Consider the following 14,901-nt stretch of genomic DNA (forward strand, 5'->3'; position numbering starts at 1 on the left):
CTTGAAGCATTCATTTTTGACCTTTTTTTTCCAGACTTGAGGTGGGAAGGGGGACAAGGGTCATGGCCTCTATCTTAGCCTACCCTCTTGAAGGATTCTGTGTGTGTGTGTGTGTAGAAAGGAGTAACTTGGAAACTTTCCATTATATTTGTTCTTTTCTCGTTTTTATCCCACTCTTTCTCCAAGGAGCTCAGGGCAAGCATACATGGCTCTCCCTCCTCCATTTTATCTTCATATCCACCTTGCAAGGTACATTAGGCTGAAAGAGACTGTGTGCCACTGACATAAGGTCACCCAGAGACAAAGTGAGGCAGAGTGAGGATTTGAACATGGCCTCCCTGCTCCTGATGAGACACACTAAACCCTACATCACACTGGTTATCTTTTCCAATAGTCTGAACACCTCAACTGCATGCAAACATGGGGATGAGAGAAAATGGAGTGTATACACAGGTATGAAGAGACTACGGGGAAAGGGGAGGAGAGAGGAGTATAGGAACAGTTGATACTCTTTGGGATTTAAGAAAAATCAATTTACTGCCCCAGAAGAGCAGAAGGAAGGCGAGAGGGAACCAGATTCGAAAGAGGGTTGGTATTTCCTCAAGTCACTCCTCCTTTTCCTGAAGTTCCACAGACTCGATAGAGGAAGAAAAGAGATACATTCATGGAATTCACAGTGGCTGGGAGATATCACAGAAGCTGCAAGCTCCCCATCTCTGCTGCTCCCTTACTCCAGCTGTTCTACAAGGAACAAAAAGGATGTACAGAGAAAGTATGGCCTGTGTGTTTGCTGCTTATATCAGTGCCCAGTTATCCCTTGCAATTCCAACTATCAATGCCTGGCCTCACTCTAACTGGCCCTTTAAATCCATGTAAGGGAAGAGTAAGCAGAAGATGGAAGAAAAAACCTCCCCTCACAAGCTAAAATTCATATTTGGAATATCCCAAGCTATTTCCCCCTTCCCTCATTGCAATTCAGAGGGGCTACCCCTATTTCTTGGAGCTTCCTCCCCTGCCCCAGCTATAAGCTTTCTTCAGTCTCCCCATTTAACCAAAGGTCCCCTTTTCCTCAATACACAGGAAATATTCCAGTCCTATATTCCCACCCACCCTTCTTTTTCAACACAGGCCATTCCTCTTCTCAATTCCTCCCACCCATTTTCTTGCCCTTTAATGGGCAATTCCTCCCCCCGTCTCTTTTTTTCCGAGAAGAATTTTTCTTTATTTAAGCTATGAACAGTAACATAAAAACTATAAACAATTTAAAAAAAACACATTTAAAAAAAACCCACACCCCTCTCTTTGACCGACAGAATAAGAACAGCAACGGACTCTGTACACTGAAGTCCTCTATATACCATTTATATTCATTTGTCGGCATAGCTGCTCCCCTCCATGCTTATAGAATATTCCTGTGTCTCATTCTACTCCCACCCCTTCAATATATTCCTCAAGAATTATGTCTGTTCCCAGCTGTCTCCCCCTCCCTTCTGCCTGGGCTATTCCTTCTCTCTCTGTTATAGCTACAGTGATATCTTTCAATCCAGACCATTCTTAAACATACCCCCCGCCCCTCAAGAGCATTACCAAGGGTTTGTTCTTCTCCTTTTTCCTCCCCTTCTTCCAAACACACAGACCATACCTCTTCATTTGAGGAGTAGGGGATCAGTTATTTGTTCCAACCCAGTCAGGAAAGCAAGGAAAAGGGGACCTGGAAGAACTAAATGCATCTTTTTTTCGGTCTCTTAAAGGGAAAGGGTCTAGGACTCTGGGGATGGACAGAGATGAAGGCCCCGCCTTACCGTGCCCTAATAGAGCATGGCTCGGTTGCCATGGAGAAACACCAACATGTCAACATGCTCAGGTGTCAGGGCTTGACGTTTGGTTTGGATGGCGTCACCAGCACTGCTGAAGACCCATGCAGCAGGTACTGAAGTGGCAGGCACACCAAGCAGCTTGCGAGCCACCCGAGCCAGCAGCGGGTACTGGTTATGGTGGGTTTTCCACCACTGTAGAGGCTCCTGGCCAAGGGCAGACGCCTTGCTGGTTTGGAAGCTGGCAGTTTCTTGCTCCGCCTGCTGATGTGCAGAGCCTGTGCCTGCCACTCCGCGCACACTGCACAGGTCTCCCAGCAGGAACTCAATTCCCGCATCTTGCTTTGGTTGCTTGGCAGGGGGTGGTGGTGATGATACATCGGGCAGGCTGGAGGTCAACAGGGCAGGGGTCTCGGCCAGGCGTGATGCTTCTGTCTTGAGCAAGTGCAAGGTCTCCACACGGTCAGAGTGGCTCAGGAAATCAAGGCCACGGAAGCGGGGGTCCAGAGCACAGGCAAGGTTGAGGGCTTGGTTGACGTCTGAGTTGGAGAAATGTTGGCTCAGCTCCTTCTGGGCTGCTGCTTTGGCATCGCGGGCCAGGGCAGAGTCCCATTCGCTGGGCACTAAGTGCTTGTACAGGAGGCTGGTTAGCACAGGCTTGACCAGGGAAATACTGGAAAAGGGCTCTTTGGTAAATGTTGAGGTAGCAATTGCCATTGGCTTGAGGACTCTGACTGCATCCTGCAGGGCGGCCCAGTCCTGGGGACGCAGCGTCGCCTCCCCATCTGGGCCGAGCCCTGCAAGGGGTTCGCTGTGGTCCAGCAGGCCCTGCAGGACTGAGTAGACACCGTGCCATTTCCCCCCCTCCCTAAGGAAGCGGCTGAGGTGAGCTTGCAGGAGGGGCTCCTGGGTCCACATTTTCTCGCTGCGGCCTGGCCCCGCCAATGCCCAGGATGCCAAACGACGGAGCCTTTCAAATGCACTCTGGGCAGCGGGCTGGCTGAGCACAGCTTCCATAGCTGCTCGCAAGGCCTGCCCAACGCAAGGCAAGGCCGTCCAGCCAAGTGCTGAGGTGGCTTGTTGGGTGGCAGAGCAGAGGCGGCCAACAGTATATGAGGTGCCCTCCCGCACCCCCCATTCCTTGGACGCCTCAGCTAAAGCCTCCACGAGGCTCTCAGCACCTGGCTCCTCAGGGACAGGGCGGCTTGAGAGGACTCGAGCCCGGGCTTCAAAACAGTCGTCCACATAGTGCACAGTAAGAGTGAGGTAGGTGAGGGTGCTGCTGTGGCGCCACATGTCCAAACTGAGGGAGCACTGGGGCAGAGCCCGCACGAGCTCCCAGATTTTCCCCTTCACTTGGGTGTACATGTCCTTGAGCACCGTGTGTGCCAGGGAGGCGGCATCTGGTGGCTTGTAGCTGGGGTCCAACACCCCCAACATCTGCCCAAATCCTTCTCCTTCCACCACCTCCACAGGCATCAAGTCCAGTACAATAAAGTCAGCCACGGCCCGGGTGGTCCTGCCCGGAGCAGGAGGTCGGGGAGCTCCGAACTCGCCTCCCCCTGCCACCCCTTTGTCAAGGGTGGCTGTTTGCGTCCCTACCAACTGGTTGTACTCGCAGCGGTGCTTGTAGATGAGGTGCTGCCGCAGATTGGTGGTGTTGCCGCTGTAGCTCAGCCGGACCCCACACAGCTTGCAGATGATCTTGCTCTTGTCTAGGATGCGCCCATAGGCGTCCCCCTGAAACCCAAAAAAGGTCCAGTAGCGACTTTGAGCCCGGCCCAGCCCCACAAGGTTTTGTGTCCCTTCTAGCAGAGGAAAAGTGCTTCCTCCCGGGGGAAGGCCTGGCTTGTGAAGAGGCAGGAGGGAAGAGGCAGTGGCATCCCCGCACAGGTACTGCGTGCGTGAGGAGGGGGCATGGGGAGCTGGAGGCGACGACGGGGTCTTGAGGTGCAGCTCTTGGAAGAGTTTCATTAGCAGCTCTTTCTCACCAAACTCGTATTTAAAGTGCTCACCTGGGGAGAGGAAAAAGGAGTGAGAGTCACCCAATTACATTTCAAGGGCCACAACTGCAGGAACAGTCTATTCCTCCACTCATTCTTGAAGACCAGAGATCCAGAGTGCAGGTGGTCTTGAAAACTCACACACACCCCGCCCCACCCTGGTCCCTCTAGAGCAGTGCCCAAAATGGGCAGATTTGGCCTTGCCTCTGCCCTGCAGGCAAAATGGTCGTGGAGTATAGTCTGAGACAGGCTCAAAAATTTGACTTGTAAATATGTTACACAAAAAAAGAAACTTTTCCAGCATTCACTGATATGATTTCCTGCATTTTATGATGGGTGGATGGGATGCAGCGTGAAGTTACTTTGCAACCAGGTGTCAGGTTTAGAAGCAGGTGCTGTTTCACAAAGTTTGAGAACCACTGCTCTAGAGAATTAGGAACGAGGAGCCTTCAAGATGATGAAAAGGAGGAGCAGAAAGAGGAAGATTATCCTCAGTGCAGGAAATGTAAATTGTTATGGTGCTGGTGACTGGATCCGTAGCACACTCGACTCTTTCACTCCTGGAACCCCATAATGTCATATTTGCCCCAGTGATTCAGTATCCTTTTATTGTTTCCTTACTCAGGACTCTGAAAGCGCCTTTTTATTTTCAGGGGACAATCAACAAGGACTCACAAACTGTGACTGGCCTGAAAACTACAATCCCTCCACCCCTTATTCCAAGTTCAGGAGGACGGAGGCTGGAACACGTTCCAGTGTGCCTCAGAGGTGCCCCAAGTACCTCCAAAGCAAGGTATAAGGATCAGGGGCAATCCCAGCCTTCTTCCTCATCTGGGGAGCGTTCCGGGTGTTCACTTGTGAGAGCTGTGATGTGCAAATATATGCACCCTTCTTATCCAGCCCCCAAAATATGCAGATCACCCCTCAAAGTGGGCACAAAAATAAGGCGAATGCCTGTTTGGCAGTATTTGGCAACACCCTTCACCACTGTTCATGGGGACTAGAGTCTTGGTTTCCAAGAAAGGCAGGTGAGCATTAGGGAACTTACATTCTTCCACAGAGGTATGTGTGTCCTTTAATGGGAAACTTGTGCTTTGCAGTTAAAAGACAGCGCTAAGAGGTCACAGGATTCCCAAACATACCGCAAGGAAAGTTATAGGACCAAGCACTCAGCAAAGTAATATTTCATGGCTGCTTTTAAAAGAGATAATGATACAAGCAAGGAAGTTATCCGAAGCAGAGTATCTCACCCATGGCACTGCTTTAAGGCCAAGGGGTATATTTATATACCATTTGGTACCCCCTAGCAGAGAAGATGCCAACCTATATAAAAGGGGATTAGACAGATTCGTGGAAAAAAGGTCTATCAGTGGCTACTAGCCATGGTGACTAAAGGGATCTTCCACATTCAGAGGCCATAAACCCCTGAATCCCAGTGCCAGGAGGCAGCATCAGGGGAAGGCCCTGGCCTCTATGCCCTGTTGTTGGCCCTCCAGAGTCACCTGGTTGACCACTGTATGAGACAGGATGCTGGACTAGATGGGCCACTGGTCAGATCCAAGAGGGCTTTCTTATGTTCTATTTAGCCTTCAGACATCCTTTGCCCCCTGAACATGATGTGTTAGAAGAACGAAAGAGGACTTGCTGGGGTACTGAAAACATACACTTCCCCTCTCCTGTTCCCTCTTTTGCCTACCCAAGCGCAGTCCCAAAGTGCGGGCATACTCCTCTCCAATCCACACCAGCAACTCAGTATCAGCAGATATGGTCTGGCAGACCCGATAGTAGATGTACCCCCGGTATTGGAAAACTGTCAAGTTCTGCTCATCCTCGGTGGAGGCACATGCCACATATCTGCAAGGAAACAGAGGGATGAGTCACTTTGTGGTGCTGGGCATGCGTAATGTTCTACTGTTTGGATGACGTACCAAGCAGTAACCAGTGCGTTTACCACTGGGGAACTGCAAGCCTACAGTCTGGAAGCCAGCCTGAAATATTCCCCAATGGCCAAGCCAGAATCCACCAGGGGGAAATCCCAGACAGCGGGGGTTTTCAAAGACCAGATTTCGCGTATTCCAGCTAACAGCTACAATAACACAGCATGCACGCTAAGGTGACAGTTGCATAAATCCTCTCATTCTTTTTATTGGCCTGTCTCTCCCAAGATACTCACCTCATCCAGTTGGATTTTGACTCATCGGAAGCGTCAACAAAGAAATAGGAGCCATTGTCTCGCACCTGAATAGAGAAGGGAAGAATTAGAAGGGAAACGCAAACGTTCCACAACAAACTATTACTCCAGTGTACTTTTCCCAACCAACAGTCCTATGGAATACACATGAAGCTGCCTAATCCTGAGCCAGAGAATTTACTTATTGAGGTCAGTATTGTCTACTCTGAGTGGCAGCAGCTCTCCAAGGTTTCAAGTCGGGGGCTTTCTTGTCACCTTCTACCTGATCCATTGAACTGGGGTGCCCAGGGATTGAACCTACCACTGAGCCACAGCCCCTCCTCAAGCATTTTCCAAGCATGCAAAAGCAACATTTTGTACCTGGCAAAACATACAGGTTCCCAGCTTCACTGTGATGTGGACGGTGGCTTGAAAATGCTCCAAGCGCTTGCTGGAGATGTTTCAGGACACAACAGCAAGCAGTACAACGACACAACTCCAGGACAGACAGGATACATGGCTTACATTGGGAAGGTTTCTTGTTCAATCTGTGGCATTTCCAAATAGAGGCTTTGGTTAAATGAACAAGTTCCGTGAGTGCTGGACAGCCTCACGCACAAAGCATCCTTTCCCTTCAGCTAGCACTTATTTGCACAAGAGCTCATGGGAAACCACTGATCTTGCGCAAACAGAAGTGCCAGTGGAAGAGGATGCATGTTCTGTGGCAGAAACGGTCTAGTGCCCAAGGAATTCATTCATAGGATCCAAGCCACAGGTTAGGTGCTGAGAATGACCATCTTCTGGCCATGACCCTGAGTGATGCTTCCAGGCCCAGTAAAGAACACCAAGCTCATTGGGCTGATGGTCCATTATAAGGACAGGTTGACCTGACCAGGCAATTTTAAAGGGATCAACAACAGCAAGGTTGCCATTTTGTAAGCCTTTCTGTTCAGGTACATTTCCTTGCAAAGCAAGGAAGGAGTTTTCTCACATTATCCAACCCAAGTCCTTATAAAGCCACCATTTATGTGTGTGTCTGTTGCTTTTTGGAAAGACCTGCTGGGGAGGGTGCCATGACTTAATGGCAGATCATCTGCTTTGCATGCAGAAGGTCTCTGGTTCAATGGCCGGTACTTCTACTTTTAAGGATCATGTAGCAAGTGGATTGAAAGATCTTTACTTGAGATCCTAGAGAGCAGCTGCCAATCAGAGTAGACAAGTATGACTTTGATAGACCAGCAAGTTTCTAAACCTTATGATTGATATTTTTAAATGTACAAGTCATATCAGATATCTGCTTAAAACCAGGAAGGGGGGGATGCATATGGATGGGCACAGCGCCATTTGTTGTACATTCATGACGTCCACATTCTCCTTGTGCCTGCCGGCAATGTTTCATGCCCCCTCCTTGTTACTGCCCAGACTTCTATACAAATCCCAGGATCCCAGAGAGCCCAAATTCTGTCACTCAGAGATACAGAGAAAAGAAATAGATTCAAAGTATTTTAGCCGACATTTATTCTTCTCTTTGTATAATGAATATTCAACACTTCATTTGCTTGGAGATGGAAACCTTCAAACACATGGCACATATTTTTGCGCAGCAACCATATGATTCTTCTGTCAGCATTCTCTTCTCCAGACTTGTGACAAAGGTGGGTCTGATTTTCATGCTGCAATTTATTGTACAGAATAGTGCTCACATTAAATATGAAAGAGCCTACCACATGTTTTGAAAGACATGGGCCAGGAGGCTGGTAAATTGAGTGCCCAAGGTTTTTTTTTTTTAAATGTCACTTGACTCCTGTTAACACATGAAGGGCCAGTGGGGTGTAGTGATTAGGCTGTATGTAGCCATGTGAACTACTTTGGGTTCCCACTGGGCAGAAATGAAGCAAACAAATCAATCATATATGGTATCAGCGGAGGAAATTCACAATGCCCAGGCCTGTACAAAACTTGCAGTCAAAGCAAATGCAGCTGGTACTTGAAGACTGCACTGGGCATAAAACACCCACTGGGTTAGACCCAGCTAGCTTTGCCACTGGTGTAAAAGGGAAGAAGAGTCCTCTTCACCACTGAAGAGTCTATGCTGGGGATTACAGGACTTACAGAGACAAAAGCCATGTGGGACTGGGGCTGCAGTAAGCAGCATAATAAGATCAGCCTCAGCAACCAAGTGGACTGGATCCCACCCATTATTTTAACATTTGCACTAGCTTTTTTTAGCATGATCTATACTATGACTAATTTGTCCTGCCTGCTCGAGATTTGCAAAACCAAACCTGCCCATCTCCAATGACCAATACAAGTTTGCACAATGGTACTAGGCATTAGCTTAATAAAGTGCTAAGATTTAGTTGGAGTACTACCAGAGCATGGAGGGTTTCCTACCACTTAAAAGTAGAGATATTGAAAAAATTGTATTTGAGAACTTGGAATGCGACTCTCCCTCCCAACTTCAAGAGACTCTGTTTCCAGGATGGGTCCAAGCCCGACTAAAAATTGTATCTATTCCTCACCAGACGCTGCCACTCTGCCTTATAACCCCAGTGGATAGATTCCATGAAATGCCATTGTCCATCCTCCCTGGCCATGAATTCTGCTGAGACTGATAAGAACTGCAGTTTTTGGATCTCCATATTAAGTTCAGAAAACTGAGGAAACTACAATTCCCAACAACCTCGGTAGAACATGGTGGATGGAGAAGATAGAACTTACAAGCTACTCATGCACTTCTGGTAACCCTCACCCCGTCCTTTCGCTCTAAGGAAATGAGATGGGGGTATCAAGGGAAAGGGGTAGGCAAATTGCTGTGAATGTGTTTGAGTCCCTTCTGAGCACCTGCTAAACGTCCTTCATGTCATTTGCGTCCTTGATGGCAATACTTGCAAAAAGTGGTTGTGTTTTAGGCAAGCCCAGGGCTGGATAAGTGACGAGAGAAGAGTGATTCTTCTAGGGCTACTCTGAGCTCATAAGGAGCCTTTACTGGATGTTCCTAATGGTTGAGGAATAATACTGTACTACACTAGTAAGCTGCAAACAGTTATAAGCTTACCTGAGAGTAAGTCTCAAACCCACTGGGACTTGCTTCCAAGTACATATCTGTATGATCAATTTATTAACATTAAAAATTAAACTAACATCTACACATATCGATATGACCAATCTATTAACATGCTGCAGACTGTGTAAAACACAAATGTTCACAAGGCCATTTTTATAAAGAGAACAGGCATGTAGTCCAATTGAAAGGTTCAGTAGGGTGCAAGAGAATACCAATGTAATCTATTCCACTTTTTATCATGGGTATTATCTTGTTCCTACTGCATTTCTCTTCCAGTTTTGTGATACCATTCTCTACACTGTTTATGATCTGTCACATCTTATACCACTTTTGTTTGCATTTGTCACCTTCGACCTGATCCATTGAACTGGGGTGCCCAGGGATTGAACATGCCACTGAGCCACAGCCGCTCCTCAAGCATTTTCCAAGCATGCAAAAACAATTTGTTCATTTTTTCTAATTTTGCAATCCCAGTCCTATTACATTTTTTATGTAATCGTATGCAGTCTGATGGCGTTGCTCTATATTGTCTAATCTGCCTAGACTCTCAAGAGAAAAAGATGGACTACAAAATTTAAAAAAGCCTGAATATTTATTTATCATGTTTATCCACAAAACAGGCCTCTAAGATTGATTACGATGACTCTCTTTTAGCAGACAAGGAACTGAAGGGGAAATGGATGCTTTGCCCAAACCCCCACAATAAATCTTAGACTAAGCAGAGATTTGAAATTAAGACTTGACTTACAATTGCATCCCCTGGATCATGGCTGAAGAATAGATTACAAGTTATACAGGATTAGAATAAGGAGGGATTAGTGGGGAGGGGGGGTTAGGATGCGTCTTACCGCCCAGGAATAACGAGTGCAGTCGCCGTGCTCCCGGACCACTTCCCCCTCATACGGCCCAAAGATGCAGCCTCGAGGCAGGGCAGGAAGAGCATTCCAAACTCCACAGCCTCCTTGGGATCGCTCTTTGACCAACAGGCCTTCGGGCAGAGATAACAGTGCCCGCGAGGGAGCTCTTTCTGGAACCGGAGAGTCAGCCACGAAGGTGGGAGGTCCATGCTGAGGGCAGGTATCTCGGAAATAAAGGCGGCAGTCTTCACAGACTGTGGAGAAAGAAAGAGTCTTGCTAAACAGCTCCCACCTAAACCCTTCAGACTGGCAAAAGGTGGCAAGACACCTCACAAACCTGCCTACACCTCCTAGGGCTTTCTTCCCCAACCTGCTGTTCAATACAACAGCCTCTTACAAGCAATGTTAAATGTGGTGTAGTGGTCAGAGTGTCAGACCTGGATCTGGGAGACCCAGGTATGAATCCCCAGTCTGCTGCAGAAGCTTGCTGGGTGATCTTGGGTCAGTCACACTCCCTTAGGGTACCCACTGGGAAGAAAATTATTATTACTATTAATTATATTTATATCCCGCCCTCCCTGCAAGCAGGCTCAGGGTGGGTTACAACAGAAGATAAAATATACAAGATAAAATCACAATAAATTAACACAGCTTTCTAATAAAACACCTGCTCACTGTATAAAAACCATATAACATCTGACAGAGGTGGAGGTGCAGCTTAACCATGAGTGGTCACTCATATATAGGGGGTAGATGGTCAATACCCCCTACAGACATAGAGTGGGATATGAATAAAAATAAACAATAAAACTGAGAGTGCACAAAGTCCTCCCTCTTCTGTTTTATCATCACAGCAATGCTGTGAGGTGGGTCAGGTCAAGAGGAGAGATTGGTCCAACGGCCAGCTAGTGAGCTTCCAGCCTGAGGGGAACTTTGAACCCAAATCTCCACAGTTCAAAGCCAACACCCTTAACCACTATCCCTCACCAGGAGTGCCTGCATTATTAGTGGCCTTTATGCTACAAGAGGGTCAACACCACATGTTTCCACTACAGGAAGGTATACAGGCTGCCAATAGGTTGTGGAATCAGGATAATTTGGCTTACAAGTTTACCCATCTTGTAAACTGCAATGATGCAAAGAAAGGCTTGAGGCAGCTACCCACCTGGAGCAACGAAGGTTCACCTCCAGGCAACCATTCAAGGAAGCCTTTACAAATGACTAATAGTTGTGAACAAGTGACATCTGAAAAGCTGTTCAAAGGTTTCCCTCCCTTTTACCTCTCCCCCCCCCCCAGATCATCAAAAAGGGATCACAGGAACCAGGGACACTGGTGGATAGGGTGGAGGCAGGAATGACATTTCCTTCTGACTTACAGAGCAGCTCATCCTCCAGACGGGTACAAGCATCCTCAGCTACTTGCATGGTGTGGTGGGGTTAGAAAGCCTGTGAAGTAAGGGGGGGAAAGGGGGAGGGGGTTAAGATTCTTACTAGAGTTAACTGCAGAGCCCCATAATAGATTTCAGGGTCACAGACAGCCAATAACCATAATAAGGAGCTCCAACATGACAAATGATAAGACCCCCTGCCAGCTGCTCCTTCACACTCCCTAAGAACTTGGCCCCATTTACCTAGAAGAACACCGTGACCTGGATAGCCTAGTAGGACCTGATCTCTTCAGATCTCAGAAGCTAAGTAGGTTGGCCTTGCTTAGTAATTGGATGGGAGACCTCCAACAAAGACCAGGGATGCAGAGACAAGCAATGGCAAACCACCTCTGTTAGTGTCTTGCCATGAACACCCTGCCAGAGGTTGTCATAAGTCAACTATGACTTTAAGGCACTCTCCACCACCACGAAGAACACTGACCCATCTGCTTGCCCGGCACATCACCCCACCAAACCAGATTCTGACTGCCTCTAACGGATAAGGACAGCCACCCTTCACAGTCCCTTCTGAGACCAGCCCCTCTCTCTCTTCTGGCGGGGACCACGGTTTCAGGTTCTGACCTCTATATTTCTTGCTACCCCCCAAAGCAAACACATTGACCTTCCCAACCACCAGTTACAGTCTCTCCCAACCTGCCCTTCCGAGATATCCGACCCCGATTCCCTATTTACGGGATAGAAAGGAGAGGACACGAAAATAGAGGTGAACTGAACTGACCCCCACTCCTGAGATCAGCTCTCTGCCTCCAACAGCAGCCGCCACCCTTTCTGCACCAGAGGCAGCCCTAGATCCCACCCTTGCGAGGCCTAGTTTCTACCCCACCCCCCACTAAAGCACCCCACCCGCCATCCCCTCGCTGCGGCTTCTCTCTTGCACCTGCAACTCCCCCCCCCAGCAAAAAAACAGCACCTGCAAATCGGTGCTAATCCCCCCGAGCCACTAGAGCAACCACTCTCCACTCTCAAGCCCATAACATCAAAGACCATCAATCCTCCTCCCCCCACCACCACTCCATTGCTAGCCTCCCCCTACCCCAGCCGATAAATCGCCGACGTATCGCCCCGCCCCCTTGCCCTGCTAGGGCGGAGCCGGATCGATGCCGCTGCGGCAGCTCCTTGGGGCGGGCGGACGGGCTGCCGCCCTGGTAGGAGGGCTCTGGGAGGCGCATGCACGCTCCAAAGAAGAGCGGCTCACCAGCCACGCTTCATCCTCCCTACAGCGCATCTGTCCACCGCCTCCAAGCCGGTCTCAGCCGCGTCGAGGGTGCAAAATCGACTCGAGATGGGGAGGGGAGAGGAACCATCCCTCTCCTTTCCCTCCCCGCTTCGCCCAATCGTTGCCCAGAGGCTGTCCAGAGTTAGCCAATGAAGAGGCCCGACATGCCGAGCGAGGCGACTTCGTAACGGCCAATGGAGAAAAGGGGATTTCGTTTGCGGGCTGGGGAGGGGGGGAATGAAACGTTCAGTCTCGCAAGGTTCTAGATTGTGACCAATAGGAGAGAAGGGCGGGGTTTGCGCGCAAATAGGGACAACGCGTGGGTGGAGATATGCAGATAAAGGAAATGGTCTTGGAGCTCTCGTAGCCAATGGGCTTTGCAAGAGACGATACAGCCTGGGAGGGAGAATATTTAAGGGGATTGACGCTTGCCACATCTCTCTCAAAGGCTTGTCTGAGAGTGTGGTAGGCTAGAACTGGTCTAATGCATCTTGCATGGAGAAGCGCCGTGTAAAATACCACGTTTAAATCTTGAGATTCTGGCTACGCTGAGACTGGAATGGCGTTTTCCTGGTTCATAGCTCACTTCTTTTCACCAGCCCGCACCATCACGTCCTGCTATTCAATTCTCCTAGATAATGTCACTTACTTCCCAAAGCGGGATTTGCCATAGGCCTGATTCAATACATCTTTATTCAGAAATAAGTCCCACTGTATAGCCTGCGTTCTCAGGGGCATGGAATGGCCCCGACACAGTGTCATTTTAGGTAGGGTTGCCAACTTCCTGGTGGTAACAAAAAGCAACCAGAGGTCACAACGGATATAAACAAGCAAACTACTAGAAACAATAGTCCCCTGAGGAGTACCGATCAACGAAGTATAACTAGTATTAGTATAGTAGCACCTTTAAGACTAACCAATTTTATTTTATTGTAGCATAAGCTTTCGAGAATCAAGTTCTCTTCATCAGATGCCTGATCCGAACTGGTCAAATACAGAAGAGGAGGGGATGGGAAAGAAGGGGACATATATCACAACAGGACATGGTGCAATTAGTGTGAAGGCAATCAAAACATTCCGTTGCTTGTAAATGTAAACATCTCCTTTTGGTGTGGAGTCAGTTTGCCGTGTTAGTTAACCGCAGTGAAGGTATCCAATTCCTATGCAGTATAAGCCCTCGATAACCACAGCTCTCCCTGCCAGCTGCATCTGACAAAGAGAACTGTAGTCCCCGAAAGCCCACACGTACTCAGGCTGAGATAATTGACAAACAAAGCCCACACCAGGCGTCTCTGGGCTCCCCCAGACCACGCCTCTGTAAAGGAAATCTGTTACCTGTGATAATGTGATAACCATTCATAGTCTCTATTCAGTCCCAGCTTGACAGAGTCAAATTTGCATATGAATTCCAATTCAGCAGCCTCCCGTTGGATTTTGTTTTTGAAGGGTTTCTGTTGATATATGTCCCCTTCTTTCCCATCCCCTCCTCTTCTGTATTTGACCAGTTCGGATCAGGCATCTGATGAAGAGAACTTGATTCTCGAAAGCTTATGCTACAATAAAATGAAATTGGTTAGTCTTAAAGGTGCTACTGGACTCTTTTTGATTTTGCTACTACAGACTGACACGGCTAACTCCTCTAGTATTAGTATAGTATCCAATTTATAATGTGCAAAGTGCTCGAAAGTACATACTATATATATACTCATAACCATCAACAACTGGATTACATCTAGCATCAATCAATATGATAACAATAAATATCAATAAACATTAATATTAAATATGACAAAGAATGGCACTCAATACCCAATGAATGAACAACAATGTTGTCAATCTACCCCCTTTGAATAATCTTGCAGGACAAGATTGGGTGTACTTAAAGTCTTTATTGGCTAACCCAATGATGAATAAATACATGGACAGCTAAATGCAACATCATCCTGTCAGTGTGCTGATGTCAGTGTGCTGGTGCTGCTGTAAATCTTGCTTCTCTAATACACACTGGAGCAAATCCAAATGGGTCTGCAATGGCAGGTAAGTAGGTAGCTGGTAGGTATACAATATGTCTCATGTACTCTGTTGACCTCTGAAATTTGTGTTAACAGGTGCAACAGAACACAGAGGACTCAGGTTGGGCTGTGAATTGTTGCCAAGCTGTCCACCCCACCCCACCCTGGATATAAAGAGTCAAACAAAGTCCATCCGACAGGCTGCTAGCTCAAATCCTGCTTTGTTCCCTTTGTCAAGTTATACATTCATATCAGTTCAGTTCCTAAAGTAGAAAAACACAATAGTAATATATTCCTTGAAAATAAACAATCAT

The 14,901-nt window shown here is 47.9% G+C and overlaps 1 protein-coding gene across 1 annotated transcript; it reads right to left on the reverse strand.

The window, feature by feature from the left end:
* Window position 1: 1 nt before the first annotated feature.
* Window positions 2-11,344, reverse strand: LOC129338224 (E3 SUMO-protein ligase ZBED1-like). Its single transcript, XM_054992280.1, has 5 exons — window positions 11,288-11,344; window positions 9,903-10,165; window positions 5,991-6,055; window positions 5,514-5,671; window positions 2-3,829 (listed from the first exon to the last, which is right to left on the reverse strand). The coding sequence occupies exons 1-5, from the start codon at window positions 11,334-11,336 to the stop codon at window positions 1,809-1,811; spliced, it is 2,556 nt and encodes an 851-aa protein (XP_054848255.1). The 5' UTR covers window positions 11,337-11,344; the 3' UTR covers window positions 2-1,808.
* Window positions 11,345-14,901: the final 3,557 nt, after the last annotated feature.

This window comes from Eublepharis macularius, chromosome 12, assembly GCF_028583425.1.
Source record: "Eublepharis macularius isolate TG4126 chromosome 12, MPM_Emac_v1.0, whole genome shotgun sequence".
In the NCBI taxonomy this organism is placed as follows: domain Eukaryota; kingdom Metazoa; phylum Chordata; class Lepidosauria; order Squamata; family Eublepharidae; genus Eublepharis; species Eublepharis macularius.

What these genes read in the sequence shown, in the direction of transcription:
- LOC129338224 (XM_054992280.1), bottom strand. Translation starts at nt 11,336, where the DNA reads ATGCAAGTAGCTGAGGATGCTTGTACCCGTCTGGAGGATGAGCTGCTC. An exon ending in GCACTCGTTATTCCTGGGCG is followed by an intron (nt 6,056 to 9,902) that starts GTAAGACGCATC and finishes TTCTCTATTCAG; the next exon opens with GTGCGAGACAATGGCTCCTA. An exon ending in CACTTTGGGACTGCGCTTGG is followed by an intron (nt 3,830 to 5,513) that starts GTAGGCAAAAGA and finishes TCCTCTCCCCAG; the next exon opens with GTGAGCACTTTAAATACGAG.